The following is a 16,812-nucleotide window of genomic DNA, read 5'->3' on the forward strand; positions in this document are numbered from 1 at the left end:
GGAATAGCTTGCGGAGAGCGATCCTCATGTCCAGCTCGACAAGATTAGTTTTTAATGTTTTAAACATTCCATTGTGATTGCATGTTAATGACATGTGTGTCGCAATGGCTGGGATTGACGAAGTCCAGACATGTTGTGATTAAAGGACACTGCGGTAATCGCCGGTGGTGAGGGACTAAGAAAAGTGGTGACACGGTGTCGGTGAGGGACTAAGACAAGTGGTGACACGGGTGGGACACCGTGTTGAAATAGAAGACGTTGAATTGTGGGGGTCTTGAGCCGTATTTATCGGGCCCGTTGCAACGCACGGGCATGTTTACTAGTGTTTCTTTATGATCATATTATACATGTTGCTTACCCCGCAAAAAAAAATACATGACTTGTGATGAACAAAAACTTTTTCAAGAAACAACAATTTGCAGCTCTTCCATGAGCTGTGCTGAGCTGCGTCGTTTCATCATAAAAAACAAAAAACAAAACACCCACGTGAATGAGACACGGGGAGCGGCTGTACGAACGGACAGTGATTTCGGGCCCCGCACTCGTTCGCATCGCCAGGTTTCAGCCGAACATCCATCTGTTGGCACTCACCATCCACGACCGAACCAAGGTCCCGGGAGCTTTCCAATCCAACAGGTGCTGCCTCCTCCAGTCAATTCCACCTCCTCCTCCACCCTCGCCTCCGGTCGAGCTCCCCTCCCCTCCCCTCCTCCACCCCAATCCTCGCCCGAACCCTAGCCCCGGGCCTCCCGCCCGCCGCGGGATGCGCCGCCCTCCACCCCCAGCTGCCCGCTGATCCCCCGGTCGCAGCAGCGAGCTCCTCGCCCACCGGCATGAGCCGCTACTACGCGCCCTTTCGCGGCGCTGCCAGCGGGGACGGCGGAGGCTGCCTGCCGCTGCCTATCATCGCCGCCGAGGCGGCGCTGGCTGTCGTCGACGCCGCCATTGCTGTCGCCGCCTTCGTGCAGGTGCGTCGATTCGATCTGCCGTGCCGTGTATCGCTCCTATGCTCGTGATTTGTGATTCACGGGGGGCTGCACGCTGGTGGTGCGTGTTTGGCCTTCCTGTGGCAGCGGGGCAAGGAGTGGGGTTGCACGGCCTCCTGTGCATGGTATTTTTGCTCGTTTTGGCAGCAGTGAGACAGGGCCAGCTGCATCAGCTGTGCTGTGTTGCTATTCATCCACAGATTCTAGGCCAACGTGTCGTTCTGGTGTCACTAGGTGTTACTACATGAATCGTTTCCACGAGTATTATCTACAGTTTACTGATCAGCGGTGCTGGAGGAAGAAATTTGGGATACCGGGGGTCTGAGTATGCCACACAACTAATGATTGAACTTGACAAGATCAGTTGTGTACAAACGAAGTGTATAATTTTTTGGTTGGAATGGATCAGAGATATTGAATGGAGTTACATGTAGAACAAGGACCGCTGACCAGTTTCCATTGCATTTTGCACTAAATCCGTCGTTTACATCTGACATTTTATATCCTGTTACCAAAATAACTTTGCTTGTTTTTATTTTCAGTTAGCGAGAATTCACAGGCACAATCAGCAACATGGATGGACTCGGCAAAAGGTTTGTAAAATAGTTATGTACTGTTGTTCAGGCTGCCTATTATGTTGTTCTGTAACGACTTATGAGTGCTTTCAATAATGTCTCGATTGTTAATTGATTATCATGGACAAGTACTTATTTGGCCCTTACATTTTAGTTTACAACAGGTAACCAGTTTTTTTAATGAAACAAATCTTTTGATTTTCTATAAAGTGCTAAAATATGAAGCTACACAAATATCCAAGCCCCAAAATTGCACCAGTTTGGATAGCTCAAACATAATATTTTTCCCCATCTTCCACATAAACTTGTTAAAAGGAAGTTCTTCTGCCTTAAGTTATTATGTATTTTTTACTCACTCGTTTCTGATACTCATTTAGGCCGCTATATTTTTATACTATTTCAGTATTTGTAGTATCACACTTTATATAAAGTTGAGATTGCATTTATTTTCAGACCATTTGATTCTAAAGTACCAACATACAATAATAATTCCTTTTTGTTTAAAGTTGGGAATATTCACCCCAAAAGCGGTTCCATTTAGGTACCCTGATGCTGACGTATAATGCCTTTTGTTTTAATTCTGTATTATTCACCCCAAAAGTGATTCCATGTAGGTTACCCTGATGTTTATGTGTAAGCATGCTACTGTGTCATGAAGCGAGTATCTATATAATTAAAGAAATGATACCCAGTAACAACAATTAGTGCTATTTTCTCAACTCACAGCTTGTATCATCTCAATTTATTTTAGCTGTTGGGTTGAACTTGGTTTCTGGCCCAGCCTGTTATTTCCTTCCGATCCTTTGCGTGTTATCTCACCCATCTTGTTCTGGTCCACTCAGCCCTCTGCCCTAACCGTTTCCTCGCCTGACAGTGCTCATCCATTATGTATGTTCCATCCTATAACCTAAAAATACCCGCTGCAGTGTGCAGGTCTCTGTATAGTTGCTTTAGACTGCCAGAACGACGGTATATTTTGGAGCCCCTATTTATTTCGGAAGCAACAAAGACAAGGTTCCTTGCATGTGACAACTGACAAGTCCAATTGCAAATCAATAGTTAGGCTATTGGGGTTTCATGCCAGATCTTAGAACGGCGATTTAAATAGATAATCTAGTATTTTGACTTTTGTCTCCCTTCGAGCTATGAGCTCAACTGCCAGATTTAATGGTATATTATATCTCTTGCAGATATTCCATTTTATGATTGGCCTATGCAACATAGGTGAGAAAAGCATTAGTACAATATTTGATTTTTTTATCATCTATGTATGTTTGGTCTCATTATTATTTTTTTCCACTGCTGCACATTTGAAATTCCTGCATAACATAGTTAGTTGCTAATGAATCTCAAGCGTTCTATATGGTTGGTACTATTCATGATGCAATTCATGCTAACTTGATTTGCTAGTTTGCTACTGATCATGCTTTAGTGCTAGCTTGATTCCTGGAGTGGTAATAGTGACAATAAACCTGTTTTCTTCTTCTTTGAATATACTAATTTTCCTTCCGATAGTGGAATGTAACTGCTATAACATCCAGCAAATATACATAAAGATAGCGAACTATTTATAGCCTTATTTTGAAACATTGACCGAGTAGAAGTTAGTACTCCTGTCTCTTTTTTGCCATTCTCATATTGGAGCTCTGTTATGCATGTCCTTAAACAGGTTTGATTCGCACGCATGATTACTGCCAATTAAAAATAGAGTTTCTAACAATAAACATGTTTTTTTCTTCAAATATACACTTTTCCTTCTGGTAATTGAATATAGCTGCTATAACATCCAGGAAAATATGCAGAAAGAATAGTGGAACTATCTATAACCTTGTTTTGAAACATTGAACGAGAGTAGAAGTTAGTTTTTTTTTTGCCATTGTCTCTTATTGCAGTTCTTTTATGCGTGTCCTTAAATAGGTTTGATTCACGCGTAACAATTTGATTACGGATTACTGCTGAATTAAAAATAAAGTTCCATTAAGTTCATAACAAAAATAAACATTGTAAAAGTCATGTTGTTGCTTCTCTGTTAACCACTATGTTCCATCCTAATTGGAGCTGTAATAATTCCTGTAGTGCACGATCATTTTCGATATTAGTGCCGAATTAATTCTAAATTGACTTGTAACTCTAAAAATTTGCAGAAGCAGATTTATTTTAGTCATGCTATAAGTTCGCTGTCAGTCAGTATGTCATAGTGCAGTTTTCATAGTTCATGAAAAATATTTTTCATTATTAACATATTTTTGGAATATAAAAGTGCTTGTGGCAACTCTAGAATCAGTATAGCCACATATTAACTTCTTTCTTCAGTTCGGCTGTGTTCCTTGCATAGTTCATAAATACCGTCATTACTACTGACTTCCTTTCTGTCAACCATGTTGCAGTATTCCTTGCGTATTTCGTATCTACCGTCATTGCTACTTGTGAGAGATGGGTTTGTTGGGTACATGGATGCGGATTTGTTTTGATGGGTATGTTGTCCTGGTGTTTAGCTTTGCTATTGTCCTTCCACTTTTATCCACTTACAGTACATGATCTTTTCTCTTCTCTTGTTTATAATCATCTAAGAGGTTAAATTCTCATTATTTTGCAGCTAGTCCGCAGATATTGCTTCTTGCTTCGTTTCTACTACTGTTGTCATTCTGGTGAGTTAGAGTAATTTATATTGGTGCTAGTAAGCTGCATTATAATGATACTATAAGATTTGAAGAGGAAGGTCAACTGGAGCACTTAGCACATAACCCAACAAGAACTGTACAGCTGCAGCCTGCCATTACGTAATCACCACATGAACCATCCATGGGGGCGGGGGGGGGGGGGGGGGTGGTGAAGGGGATAATAGAAGTGTAATTTTACTACCCTGGCTGAGATTTTCCTCTTAACTCAGAGTTGATAACCAATATTGCTTAAAAGAACGATCCTTTCACACTTAAGTACATGTGGTATAATTTCTTAGTACCAGCGTAGGTTATCTGACCTTGCGCTTTCACACAACCAGGTACTTCCTCCGTTCCTAAATATAAGTCTTTCTACATATTTCAGTACGGATTACATACGGATGTATATAGACCTATTTTAGAGTGTAGATTCACTCATTTTGCTCCGTATGTAGTCCGCATTGGAATCTCTAAAAAGACTTGTATTTAGGAACGGAGGGAGTACATTTCATGGCAAACGTGGGACTTTGAGTCATCTCTTATTTGTGCCATTGGAGGACCATTGGATACCTATCTCTGTTTATCGTGATCTATGTTTTTAATCACGACTCATTAGTTGGATGAGCAGAGAGCCTACGTCCCATATCGAGAGTTTCTTGGCAATAGATGCATCATATGTATAATCCATAAGACTTTTGGCCAGCCATATCCGCATTTAAATGCCATTGAAGAAACATTAAAATGCGTAAAATACGACGCCTCATCTTCCTTTCTCCTTTTTCTTTTGTTAAAGTTGTGTTATGCAAAAAAGCTTCTTCATATACTATACAGACTAGATGGAGATACTAGGCATGGTTTGGGCTTCACTAACTTCAACTCACTCAAGGTTGCGGGGCTGATCCTAGATCATATATATGATATACCTCCCAGTGTGGTACCAAGTGACCGTCTGTCATTGATATAGAAGACATTGTTACTCTTGCTTCATTTACTTCACTTGGGTGTACTCTCGTCCTTTGTACAGGTCAAAGTCACATAAATACCACTTTAAACTCGTTTGTATGTTGTAGCACATCTCATCAATACAAAATATCACTCGCCACTGGAAACCCATCACCTTGAGGCCTTCAACACCGATGAGTGGTGTAGGTGCACCAACAGGATTAATGTCTCACACTGAGTCCCACACTTGTATAAGTTTTTCCTCCAGCTCTGTTTCAAGTTAAATAAGCAGCATCTTTCTCTATTTTGTCACTTGGTCATTTCCAATAAGTAACAATTCTGATACAATCCTCTCTATTGCCAATGGGTAACCCCCTGTCAGGAGGCTGTCTTTGTGCATTGGCACACATGAGTACAACCGCTTTTATATTCTGATGATGCTTCTAAAGATCATGTTATTTTGCTTGCAAGACAACACAAACCCTTTCATAGTTTCCTTTATTCTCCTCGATAGTGAAGTTTCCTGGTGGTGTGATGAAGTCTTCATGTTGCACTTTCCTGCTTCTATTTTTATGTATTTACAGCTGCAAATGCTTTTCGCTTTATGTTTCTAAAGTAATGGTCTTACAGGGTTGACCTGTGTCATCAGACAAATGATGAAGATGAAGATGATGTAAGGAGTCACCAAGAAGCTTTACTAGACAGAACAAAAACCAAACCTGGCACCCGCCCTACTGATGCCCGTCGGAAGTGTTTCCCAGGAATACAGCTTGGAAGCCGGCAAAAATTTGTGATTTTGGTAAGTTCTTTCCATCATTATAACTTATTGGCTACTTCGCCATGCCTTTTTTCTCCTCTCGCTAATACAGATCTGCATATTTCTAGTGTGTGTGCCTTTTTATTTATAGATCGCAGTGGTTGGAGAATTTCCCAGTTTGTCATCTAATCTGTACTCCCTCCGTAAAGAAATATAAGAGTGTTTAGATCACTACTTTAGTGATCTTAACTTTTCAGCAGTGGTTGGAGTATAATGCTTCTGCTATGATATAGTATCTGTTATGCAGAACCATTTACTGGCCTAATATTATTTTCCTTGCAGGTGCTTGTACTGTCATTTATTGTTATGCTTGCCTTTGCCATCCTCATCTGGGTTGGTAGGGGAGAAAATCCTATTGATTCATCACTACTGAAAAAGGTATGAAGGATCAGCAACTTATTGTATCCTGTTTTGGTTCTTCTTCGACGCTGCATTTTGCTCTAATTGACATACAAATCTTAACTTTTCAAAGTTTAAATCCTCAATCTGTTGCAATACTGCACGAAAAGGAGAAATCTTGCAGAGCCCGGTAATTATAATACTGTATAAAGCTAGATTCCTAATCTCCACCCGGGAGCATAAAGTCCCACATCCAACAGCCTTGTGATAAAGAATGATAAGCTTGTCAAAAACACGCAAAATATTCCATTAGAAAAAGGAAAACAGAAAGCTCATATCTACTCCCTCCGTTCTGATTTACTCGTCGTGGTTTTAGTTCAAATTTGAACTAAAACCACGACGAGTAAATCGGAACGGAGGGAGTAGAAATCTAGCTATGAACTAAAACCACGACGAGTAAATCAGAACGGAGGGAGTAGAAATCTAGCTAGTCTTGCTTCTGATCCATTCTAGACAAATCTTCTATTCCCTGTATACTACCTTTTGGTTCTATATCCAGCTGCCTATGGACCCATGCACTTGCTGCAGCTATTTTGAACTGTATCATTCTTCTTTTTTGTCAACTGAGGAAAACTAGCATATTTATCTCAAATGAATTCCGAAACTTTTATGTATCAACACTGCGAAGTCAATGTCATTGCGCTACACAAACTGCATCTACTCTATGTTGGGGTATGCACAAATTGCATTATCATTTTCTTTACCAAATTTCTATTGATTTCAGGAGGCCATTTTGTTAAATCACGAGCGTACAGTTTAATTCTTTTATTTTCCTTGTCAAACTAGAGTATTGCTAAACCTACCATGGGAAATGCAGAATAATGGGAAAGTCTGCAGACCAAAGTACCAAACATTATATATCGTTAGAGATGGTGCTAGTTCTTCTTTTTTCTTTTCCTTGAGTTACAAAATCTCAGTATTCTGTTTGTATTATGTCTCAACTTCCATGCTAGTACTAGGAGAGTCTATCACAAGGTGTCCACTGTATCAGTTCTGGGAAAAAATATCGACTTGCATGTTTTCTTATGTTTATCACACTTTATATTAATATTTTGCCACTAGCTGATTGAATTTAGGATTTCGCTTATTTAGTTTTAACTTGCTTGCTTTATAGACGTTAGCCAAACATTTTATTTTGCAGGTTTATTTGGATGTATTTTCAGTAGTTGTTCTAGTACTTGGCGCTGCTTTGTCATGTTATGGTAAGCATATAATATTGTCTACATGTAGAACATGTCAAAATTTTCCCTAGATACCAATCATGAAATTTTCAACCTAAGACTATCTTCATTCCATTGTCCTGTATTTATCCCAGTAGATCAAGTTTATAGTTCTAATTTAGTTTGTTGTTAGTTCATTGCCCATCTTGCTAATTTTTATGCCCATTCATTTGGTACTAATATTAGATGATGTCATCTTATCATGAATTAAGGAGTGAGGCTTCGGTTCTTAACATGTTCTCACCTTGGCTTTGCCATCTTGGTTCTGTGATCATCTTGTGAAGGTGCATTATTGTTCTCGAAGATGAGCAAAGTACGTTCTGAAACCGTGTCAACTGAGAAGTGGAAGGTACATTTCCCTTGAGACCACTCTACATGTGGTTATCCTCTTTTTCTTTGGTTATTAGGATTAGATTAGAATTATACAAAACTGTGTAAGGGTACACCTCACCCTAACTATCCAAAAACCACGCGCTTAACCCCCTAAGCTGTTTTTTTAGAAGTGGTACTAGGTGCATGGTGTGTGATCTAAACAGAGCCCATGTACCAGTGCCACTCCCTCATATTCTTTTTTTCTTCATCATTCCCCATTTACTGTGTCCGTCCAACAACTCAGTCTGCTCATCCGCGATTCACCATCAGCACAGCCCACCCAGCAGGCAGCAGCTCCTTCCGGCCTCCTCCTCTGACTAGTTCCCTAGCTGTCAACTGTCCCGCCACGAGAGCGAGACGAAGTCTTGTTGGCGACCTCATGGTGTCAGCGCTATTCAAGTATGCAAGAGCTGCACCCTGCAGGCGTCGAGACGGTGCTTGGAGCAGAGGGGCACATTGTCATCTCTGATCACAGCTCCATGGCATGAAAACGGCGAGCTTTGGGCATGGATTAGCATAGGCTGGAGAGAGTTTCTGCGCTTATAGACAAGGAGAAGCTCGTGTGCACTTCAATTTGAATGGGAGCAAAGAATAGCTCAACTTTTGCAAGGATTTGGTCCTCGGGTGAGCTCCTGCCTCCAGCCCCGTGATCCTGCAGCGGTGTTGCAGGAGCCTCCTGCTGCAGTCCTCGGCTCCGATGAACGCTGTTGCCGCCACCCTCGGTACACACCCACCGGATGCCCAATCCCGTTTCAACGGAGCCATTGGGGATTAGCCGTTCCCGAGGCCAACACACTGGGAGGTGACTGCAGGGTGGAGCAGCGCTGCGTCCACCGTTGGCATCTCCATGGCTGGGGAATGAAGCACACACCTCCATGTTCGGGTGGTGGTTTGGGTGTTCGGTTTTTTGGGAGGTGGGAATAAAGAGGAGAAAGTGTCAGCGTGGGAGAGGGTGTAAAGGCAAAGCTGGATAGGATACCGTAGGAGGAAGGGTTATAGTGCAGACAGGATGGATCTGCTTCATCCGTCCAGCGACTCCTCCAGGATGCAGCTGAAGACGTTGAGAATAGATGTGCTGACATAGAAGGACGAGGGGAATGAAGGCACACCTCCATATTCGGGTGGTGGTTTGGGTGTAGGGGTTTCTGGGAGGTGGGAATAAAGAGGAGAAAGTGTGAGCGAGGGAGAGGGTTGTAAAGGCGAAGCTGGATACGGAGGAGGAAGGGTTATAGTGCAGGCGGGATGGATCTGCTTCCTCCGTCCAGCACCACCTCCAGGATGTAGGGAAAGACGTTGAGGATAGATGTGCTGACAGATAAGGACGAGGAAGAAGGAAAATGATGGTGAAAAAATAGAGGAATTTTTATAGCACTGATATGTGGGACCCGTTAATAATACCACAATCCCCTTTGGTCACTACTCATGAGCCACATGTGCAACTGCACTCTGCAAAACCAGACAAGGGTGTTAAGTAGATGGAAACGACAAGTTTAGGGTGCTAGTTAGATAGTTCTATAGTTCAGGGGGTGAACTAGACACACCTCCATAGTTCAGGGGGTCGTTTAGACCTACCTACCCTTTTAAGAAAATGCAGGATATTTATAAATAAACTGTATCTTTTTTAACATTCTTTAACATGCTTCTCCATGTGAAATTCTCAAGGCTTACTTCTCTGCAGGTTGCCAGTTTAGCTGCTGTCTCACTTATCTGTTTCTCGTCTTCTGCTATACTAGCACTTGTTACTAATATTCCAGTAAGTTCCATTATGCAATAAGAGGTCTTTATACATGGGCTGGGAGTTAAATTGTTAATTGACTTGCAATTTTCCTACTTGTCACTGCAGGTGCTTTTGTATTGGTACTCGACTGAGGCGGAGATCATAAAAAATGCTGTTATATTATTTTTATATTATTTAATAGGTATGATGTGTTGTTTATATCTGGAAATAACACTAAAACGGAACTATGGCCTTTTACTAAATTTAGGATGAGTATCATTTGATTTTCTTTAGTTCGCCATTGCCCGTCAGGTATTTGTGCATATGTTCTAGACCTGGATTTTATATGTGATTTAGGTAGTTAACACTGGAAGTTAGCGACCGGAAGAAAGCATGCTACTATGGTGGTAGATGTAGGTTAAGTATGCGCACCACCTTTAATGCCTCAGAGCTTAGACCCTCAGCTTCCTCCACCTTGAAGCTGGTCTTGATTTGATGATTCAAGCCTTAAATGCTAGAAGATTACCGAGCCTGTCATTAGTCCTTGTTATCACAATATTGTGCTTATACTGTACTAGTGGACCCCACTGTGAGATCAATAAAGATTCAATTATGGTAATATCTGAAGATTTTCTTGGTATTTTGGTATAGCTTAGTCATCATTAAGAGTTTGTCTTCTTTTTCACTGTTGTACATGTGAAATTATTTTGTTCCTGCCTTTACGTCATTAGCTTGTGCTATGCTACTTAACTGCAAAAATCAAACTTGTGCACTAATGTGAATACCTATTGGAAACACGATTGCCTATCTGGTATATTTAACTGCAATGGCAGAAATAGGTATAGTTAATGAACTCTGCTAATGTTAGGATAGTGTCAAAAAACGTCTTACATTTTGAGACTGATTGTTCCGTTCACAGGAAAGCACAACCAGTTCGCAGTTTTATCGACTTTCCATGGAATTGCTCTGCTAATGCAAACTTTCTGTAGGCTCATCGGTGCCATCAGGATTTGTTTTATGGGTCATGAGAGAGATGCCTCAACGACCAACAGTGGAAAGGCCCACCCAATCGAGAGTGGTTACCTTGTTCAGGGACAGACCATCCCCTACACAGGATCCACAGTGGAGAGCTGCTGTTACATCCTCTAACAAGGTATTCGAAATGTTATGTTTGTCAGGTCAAACTATTTAAAACTACAAATACCGATGGTACTACAGGAGCTAGATTTAAAATATTTCTGGAACTGTAGGCCCTCAAGTCAAGCCCAATTTAACCTGAAGAGAAAAACAAGTAAGGTAATGCTGAGACTTTTCCAGCATACTTGATGCGCTGGGACTTTTACCAACACATCGACGACTGGCCGGTACAAGATGGGGTCTGTAATTCCTACTCTAAGGTAGCTTTAGTTTGGAAACAATGGAATTTTACCTGTGGATGTAGCAAGGTTCCCGCCCAAGTATTGCGCATCGTGTGTTTATCCATTAGAGCTTTGGTCGGGCAAGGCCTGGATCAGTAACAAATGTAAATAGGCATAGAAATGACAGCGCTCTTCATGGTTTGGCGGTCAGGCTGTTATGTCTTCCCAAAATCTTCTGTTTAATGATGTGTTGTTGGTTCGGTTAGCTGGTGAGTTCTGTCCTGGAAACTGAAATCGAGCATCAAAAGAGATTTTTTTTTCCTGCTAGATATCTGCACTTGTGCTGTGATGTGACTAGCTTGGAAATGTAAAGTTGGTGCTAAAATAATTGCGTTCCTTGGATTGCTGCAGTTATAGATGATGGATCACCCCTGGACGAGTCTGTCAGTGTGTGTCTGGATGCAAGTGTGCAATGTTGCAATGCAGGCTCACGATGGGATTAAATGTTGACGGGAAGCTAAATAGTACTACAAACTTTTGAAGGCCGCCATGGGGCTCGGCTTAATAGAGGAGAGAAAGACAAAAGACAAGAGACGCTCGAATGCTGAGAAACCTGATATTTGATGGGATGCAGGTTTTAAATATTGACATTTTCGCTCAGCATGGCTCAGATAAGAGAAGAAGTTACAACGTGGCATAGGTCCTGGGTCCTTGATCCATTTTTTGGTCTGAAATGCAGTCTTTGCAGACCAAAGTGGTTACATATACTATATATCTCTTACCACAGTAGACAATCACATGGAGCATTGGTATCGCGGGTACAAAGATGCGCTGTCTTCAGCTGGAGATAGTGAGATGGGACTTCCCTCCATGATGACAGATTAGCAGCATTCCAGTGTTGGAAAGTAAGAATGGCACGCTGTGTCATCCTCCAATGCATTCATGGTAACGGCATTTTGAGTATGGTTTCTCCGCCATTTGCAAGGGTCAACAAGATTTGTCTATTCGGCCTGCAATGCTCCTTCCTTTTTTTTTTTGAGCAGTGCAATGCTCCTTCCTATTCAGCTATATCTGACAGTTGTTAGCTACCCCCGACAGCTCTCGACAGGTTTCCGTTACCACACCGCCACTGCCACCTGTGGCTGGCCTTAAAATCATGCGTGAATGCGTGATGCATGGAGCGAACCAACTACTCGCTTGGACGCCGCGGAATCCCAGACAGATACTCCCTCCGTTTTGAATTACTTGTCGCATGTATAGATGTATTTTAGTTCTAGATATATCCATCTGTCTCCGTTCCGAATTACTTGTCGCATGTATAGATGTATTTTAGTTCTAGATACATCCATTTTTACGACGAGAAATTTGAAATGGAGGGAGTATGTCGTGGAGATTCCAGGATCGAGGATTTCCGGGGGCATTTCTTCTTCGTAGGTTCGCGTGTTGACACTTGCTTTGAATGGTGTCGCTGATCGATGGGTTTGGCGCGCGCAGTCCACGTGATGTGTTGGCTGGCTCACGTAGGATTCTACTGCTCTTCTGCTCGGCTCACTCCTGCCGAGGAAAAAAATTTAATTTTGTTTTATTTAAACAGGATGATGAAGCACCACCTTCGAATTTGGTCTTAACGATGCAGATAGGTGTTTGAAAAGAAATAACTACTCCCTCTCTTTCATAATGTAAGAGTTTTTTAATACTAGTGTAGTGTAAAAAGTGTCTTATATTATGTGACGGAGGGAGTAATTGTCAAAAGGTGGCCAGTTTTGATAGGAACAAACATCTAAACTGAGTTCCGTCGGGACCCACGCACTGCAGCTTGCGTTGGATAAAGTGAGTTTTTTTAGGAAGGTAAACTTGGTTATTTGAATATTTACTTTTTGATTCACTACAAGTAGGGCCATACCCGATAACTAAATAGTAAGCTCCAACATGCATCAAAATGAAACATTACACTTACTGAGATGGCAATAAAATATTAATATAAAATCACACCCAAAAAAGCTCTGGTACGGAGCATAAAGCTCCACAAGAATCGTTCTCATCCTAAATCAAGCCCGCATGCATCTAAGTAACCGCTAATAACCGCCACAGAACCCGCCCAACTAAAAATAGCATCGGCCATCGCATGCATGCAACCACCACAAAAAAATTAACCTCTCCCAGCACTCTCTCTACCACCAGTCCGCCCCACACATCCACAAAAATACCATCCCTCTCGTCCCAGCAGGGCATGCCACTGACCATTATAACTGCCAGGAGATCCTCCCCATTCCCATCCGCACCACCACCCCCCACACTCCCCCGCGGTACAGCACGCCATCACGGGCATGGGCGCCACTGAGCCGTCGTCCGCGCCACCGCACCGCCCCGTCAGCATGTCGGCGTGCATGCCGTCCCCCTCGTGGTCGCCGCCCGGCCCCGGCGGCCGGCACCGCGCCGCCGTCGTGGTGCGGCGCCTGCAGGTGGCGGCGCGCGACGCCATCCCGGGCGTGGGCTGGTGCGGGCACCGGGCCTGGCGCAAGCTGCTGCGGCGGCTGGCGCAGGAGACCCGGTGCATCTGCAGCTCCCCGGCGCCGCCCTCCAGGCCCAGCACCTTCGGCTACGACGCCGTCAGCTACGCCAAGAACTTCGACGACGGGCGCCCCCACGCGCCCCACGCCCTCCACTGTGCCGCCGCCGACAAGCCGGCCCGCCGCTGACTCGTCCTTGATCCTCCCCATCCCTTTCTTTTATCTCGTCGTGCATGCATGGTTGCCCATCGCTCTCGCCGATGCGCGCGTATTTCTTATCTGTTTTTGCTCCTTGTTTTCGTTGATCCGATTTGGTGCTGTGATGGCCGCCCCGATGCCCGTCCCTAGGGATCTTTGTAATCTGTACATAGATCGAATGGAGATAACACGAGTGGCGCTTGGCCAAATGTAGGTCCTGCATAGTACGTACTTGTTAATTTGCTCCTTGGAGCAGTGGGTCTGTGTCTGTCTGTACGAAAGAGTCACTTTCAGTCATTCATACAAATCCTAAATCATGGATGATGAGAGAAATAGATCACACGCATGCACAAGAACTGCTCCCTCCGTGGGAGTAGTTTATTCCACCCCCTGAACATTGCTTTATTATGATCGAAGATGAGTTTAAGTGTCAGCATTAGGACAGAAAGGAGATTAGAAAAAAAGAAAAGGAAAAGTGAAGGCTGCTACTCGATCCGGGAAAAGAATCATGCAATCATGAATCGAGGGAACAAAGAGAGGGAAAGAGGATGGATCGAGATCATTAGTCATGTCTTGCATACAGTAGACAAAAATCCGTTGGAATCCTTCGTTTCTTGGTTCCCGCGAACCAAATACCAAGAAAGCTCTCCGGGTTAACAGCTTGGGCGCCCCCGAATTGCTTCCTGCGAGAGCAATGCCATTGGGCACGTAGGCTGTACTAGCTAGCTCTACTCAAGACTGGACTCCAATCCATCGTAGGCGACGCACGGAGGGTTTCCTTCCCTTCCCGGCCGGGTTGCCTTCCTCTGGCAGAGAGAAAGGCAGAGCCGGGGTCGAAGCGGCCGCTGCAGCTGGAAATTCAACCACCACCAGCTCTGGTGTGGATCCAGCCAGGTCCTCTGTCAAGATCCACAAAGAGGGCAACCGCAGCATATGCATTTAGCAGAAGCCTTTTTCGTACTAGCAGCTTTGATCGCCATCTGCAGCATCAGCACAATGATCAGCATTCAGCAGGCAGCACTGAGAACTTGCTGGCCAGATTAAATGACACCGCGCGCATGCTGCTGCAAGCCTGCAGGTGTGTGTGTGGGATGAGCACGTCCGTAAATTATGTTATGTGGTCCGGCCAGGCCAGCTCCCTCGATGAATGCCACCTTAAACCTCTCGATCGCAGGCATGTGCCGAGCCTGAATGCTCACGGCCGCTTTTACTACCGGACTGGACCAGACAGAGCAAAGCAAAGCGTAGCATGCAATGCATGGTGGTATCACAGGTTGACGAGTTGGAGTACGTGTCCGCGTTGCAGTGAGCCGTGACCACATTTTTATGTCTCGTTGATGTATGTATATATCTGCAGAATAGAAAGATGGAACGGGGATGGATCGCCATATATGTAGGTTATAAGTATATTTTGCTTGTTTGCTTCAGCGTCCGCGGTGATTATATACGGTAGATCACTGCTGTCGGAGTACAACAAGATCTTCCACAACTACTCTAGTAGCGAAACCTAGCCGCCGCCACCAGTAGAGCCGCTCCTTCCGGCGCCATCTTCCGACGGCTCTCCTCCACCGGCGACCTTTTGGTCGTCGGTGGTGAGGGGGTCGCAGGATCCCGCGCATGTGGATCGTTTTAGCTTTAGGTTTTTAGGGCCCAAGAAGTTTAGGGTTTTGAATCGTTCGACGTCTTGGCTTCGACGGAGGCGACGGCGATGCTGAATAAAGAAGCTTCGGATTCTTCTTCGGTGAGGCGATCGTCTCTATGGTCGGTGAAGGATCTAGGAACCAGCCTGTTCAAGCGGGGATGTCGTGGCGACGGTCGCATCCTTGTGGTGGACATGTGTCCTTGGGCTCCGCCGTTGCGACGGTGTCTGCTCCAACGTCGGCCTGGAGCTTGTGTGGTAGTCGAGGAGCAGATGCAGATTGTGGTCTGCATCGACGACATCTAGAAGATGGAACGTGTGCTGGGCTTGTGGTTCATAGAGGGCAGGTATTGTTTCCTCCTTCGACATCTTAGTCATGTGGGAGTGTCAGATCTAGAGTTCGATGGCGTGTCCGGAGTGTTGCCCCGGTCTGATTCGTTCAACGGCAATGGTTTTGTCTTTGGCGAGCCACCTTGGAGGTCCGCAAAGCTGCATATCAGCGTTGGAGCCACGTCGAGCTCGGGTGAAAAGGTGACCCGTCATTTTTTTCCGGTGGCTGCTGTGGTGGTGCCGGAGGCAGGTGACGAGCGTTGGTGTCAAGCTCAGAGACGTTGTGCTGTCTTTTCAGTTTTGTCACGTCGGTCTTTATGTGACTTGTACTTTCATCTTTATGATATGAATAAGACACATATTATCATGCAAAAAAAAAACCTACTCCATCACATATAAAACTTCCTTCATGCCGCAAAAAATGAATATATGTGTTTCCCCGGTTCCAGGCAGAGAAAAATACGGGAAATCACACTATTATAATAAACCATATTCTTCAGATAGAGCACAAAGTAAACTTTATGATGCGCATGATTGATCAGACGGTTGGCTAGACGGATGGTTTCTTTAGAAAATCATTCGGATGATTCGTAGCAGCCGCCAAATAAAAGTGGCTTATTTCAAGGACTTTAACGGTGTGAGTTGCCATACTACAGGCATGAAAATTATCATGGTGTCAGCATAGCTTCGGATCTCTAAAGGAGATCCAACGACCGAGAGGTGTGGTGAAGCGATGGATGGTGGATCAAGGCTGAAGCCTTGTTTAACTCTGCAATAGTTGGTTTTGTTGCGTCATATTACTGTTTATCTTCTCTAGTTATTTACCGTGGTTGTACCTCACTATTTAAGCGCATAACGTGTGATGTATTGAGTTATCAAACCCTAGTTTTATTTCTAGTAGCTTTTTTTTCGTGAATATGCGCGGAGGCATGTCGTTCCATTGATAGGTAGGGGAGAGAACCAAGGTTGTGTTTACCCCAAAAAGACATGCACAAAAGAGTAGGGGAGAGAACAAGGTTGTGGTTACCCCAAGAAGACATGCACAAAAGAGAGGGGCGCCCTTGGGGTTACCGACGAGTAGGAAAGAGG

General features: G+C 44.0%; 2 protein-coding genes across 4 annotated transcripts; both read left to right on the forward strand.

Moving 5' to 3' along the window:
- The first annotated feature begins 595 nt into the window (after positions 1-595).
- On the forward strand, positions 596-11,373 carry LOC123062068 (tobamovirus multiplication protein 1). 3 transcript variants are annotated; one of them, XM_044485398.1, is made up of 13 exons: positions 598-968; positions 1,529-1,579; positions 2,752-2,785; positions 3,949-4,035; positions 4,158-4,209; positions 5,794-5,962; positions 6,263-6,358; positions 7,521-7,581; positions 7,884-7,948; positions 9,650-9,724; positions 9,815-9,890; positions 10,678-10,841; positions 10,939-11,373. In XM_044485398.1, the coding sequence occupies exons 1-13, from the start codon at positions 834-836 to the stop codon at positions 10,960-10,962; spliced, it is 1,089 nt and encodes a 362-aa protein (XP_044341333.1). In that variant the 5' UTR covers positions 598-833; the 3' UTR covers positions 10,963-11,373. The 3 variants fall into 3 exon arrangements, with proteins under 3 accessions (XP_044341334.1, XP_044341333.1, XP_044341336.1); XM_044485401.1 differs by lacking the exon at positions 2,752-2,785 and having other exon boundaries at positions 601-968; XM_044485399.1 differs by lacking the exons at positions 7,521-7,581; positions 7,884-7,948 and having other exon boundaries at positions 596-968.
- A 1,833-nt stretch (positions 11,374-13,206) lies between these two features.
- LOC123058572 (uncharacterized) lies at positions 13,207-13,967 on the forward strand. Its single transcript, XM_044481280.1, has one exon. It carries the CDS (start codon positions 13,374-13,376, stop codon positions 13,743-13,745), a length of 372 nt encoding a protein of 123 aa, XP_044337215.1. The 5' UTR covers positions 13,207-13,373; the 3' UTR covers positions 13,746-13,967.
- Positions 13,968-16,812: the final 2,845 nt, after the last annotated feature.

This window comes from Triticum aestivum, chromosome 3A (assembly GCF_018294505.1).
Source record: "Triticum aestivum cultivar Chinese Spring chromosome 3A, IWGSC CS RefSeq v2.1, whole genome shotgun sequence".
NCBI lineage: Eukaryota > Viridiplantae > Streptophyta > Magnoliopsida > Poales > Poaceae > Triticum > Triticum aestivum.

Coding starts and splice junctions, on each gene's coding strand:
- LOC123062068 (XM_044485398.1), top strand. CDS start 834: ATGAGCCGCTACTACGCGCCCTTTCGCGGCGCTGCCAGCGGGGACGGC. Junction 2,786..3,948: donor GATTGGCCTATGCAACATAG/GTGAGAAAAGCA, acceptor ACCATGTTGCAG/TATTCCTTGCGTATTTCGTA. Junction 9,891..10,677: donor ATTTTTATATTATTTAATAG/GTATGATGTGTT, acceptor AACTTTCTGTAG/GCTCATCGGTGCCATCAGGA.
- LOC123058572 (XM_044481280.1), top strand. CDS start 13,374: ATGGGCGCCACTGAGCCGTCGTCCGCGCCACCGCACCGCCCCGTCAGC.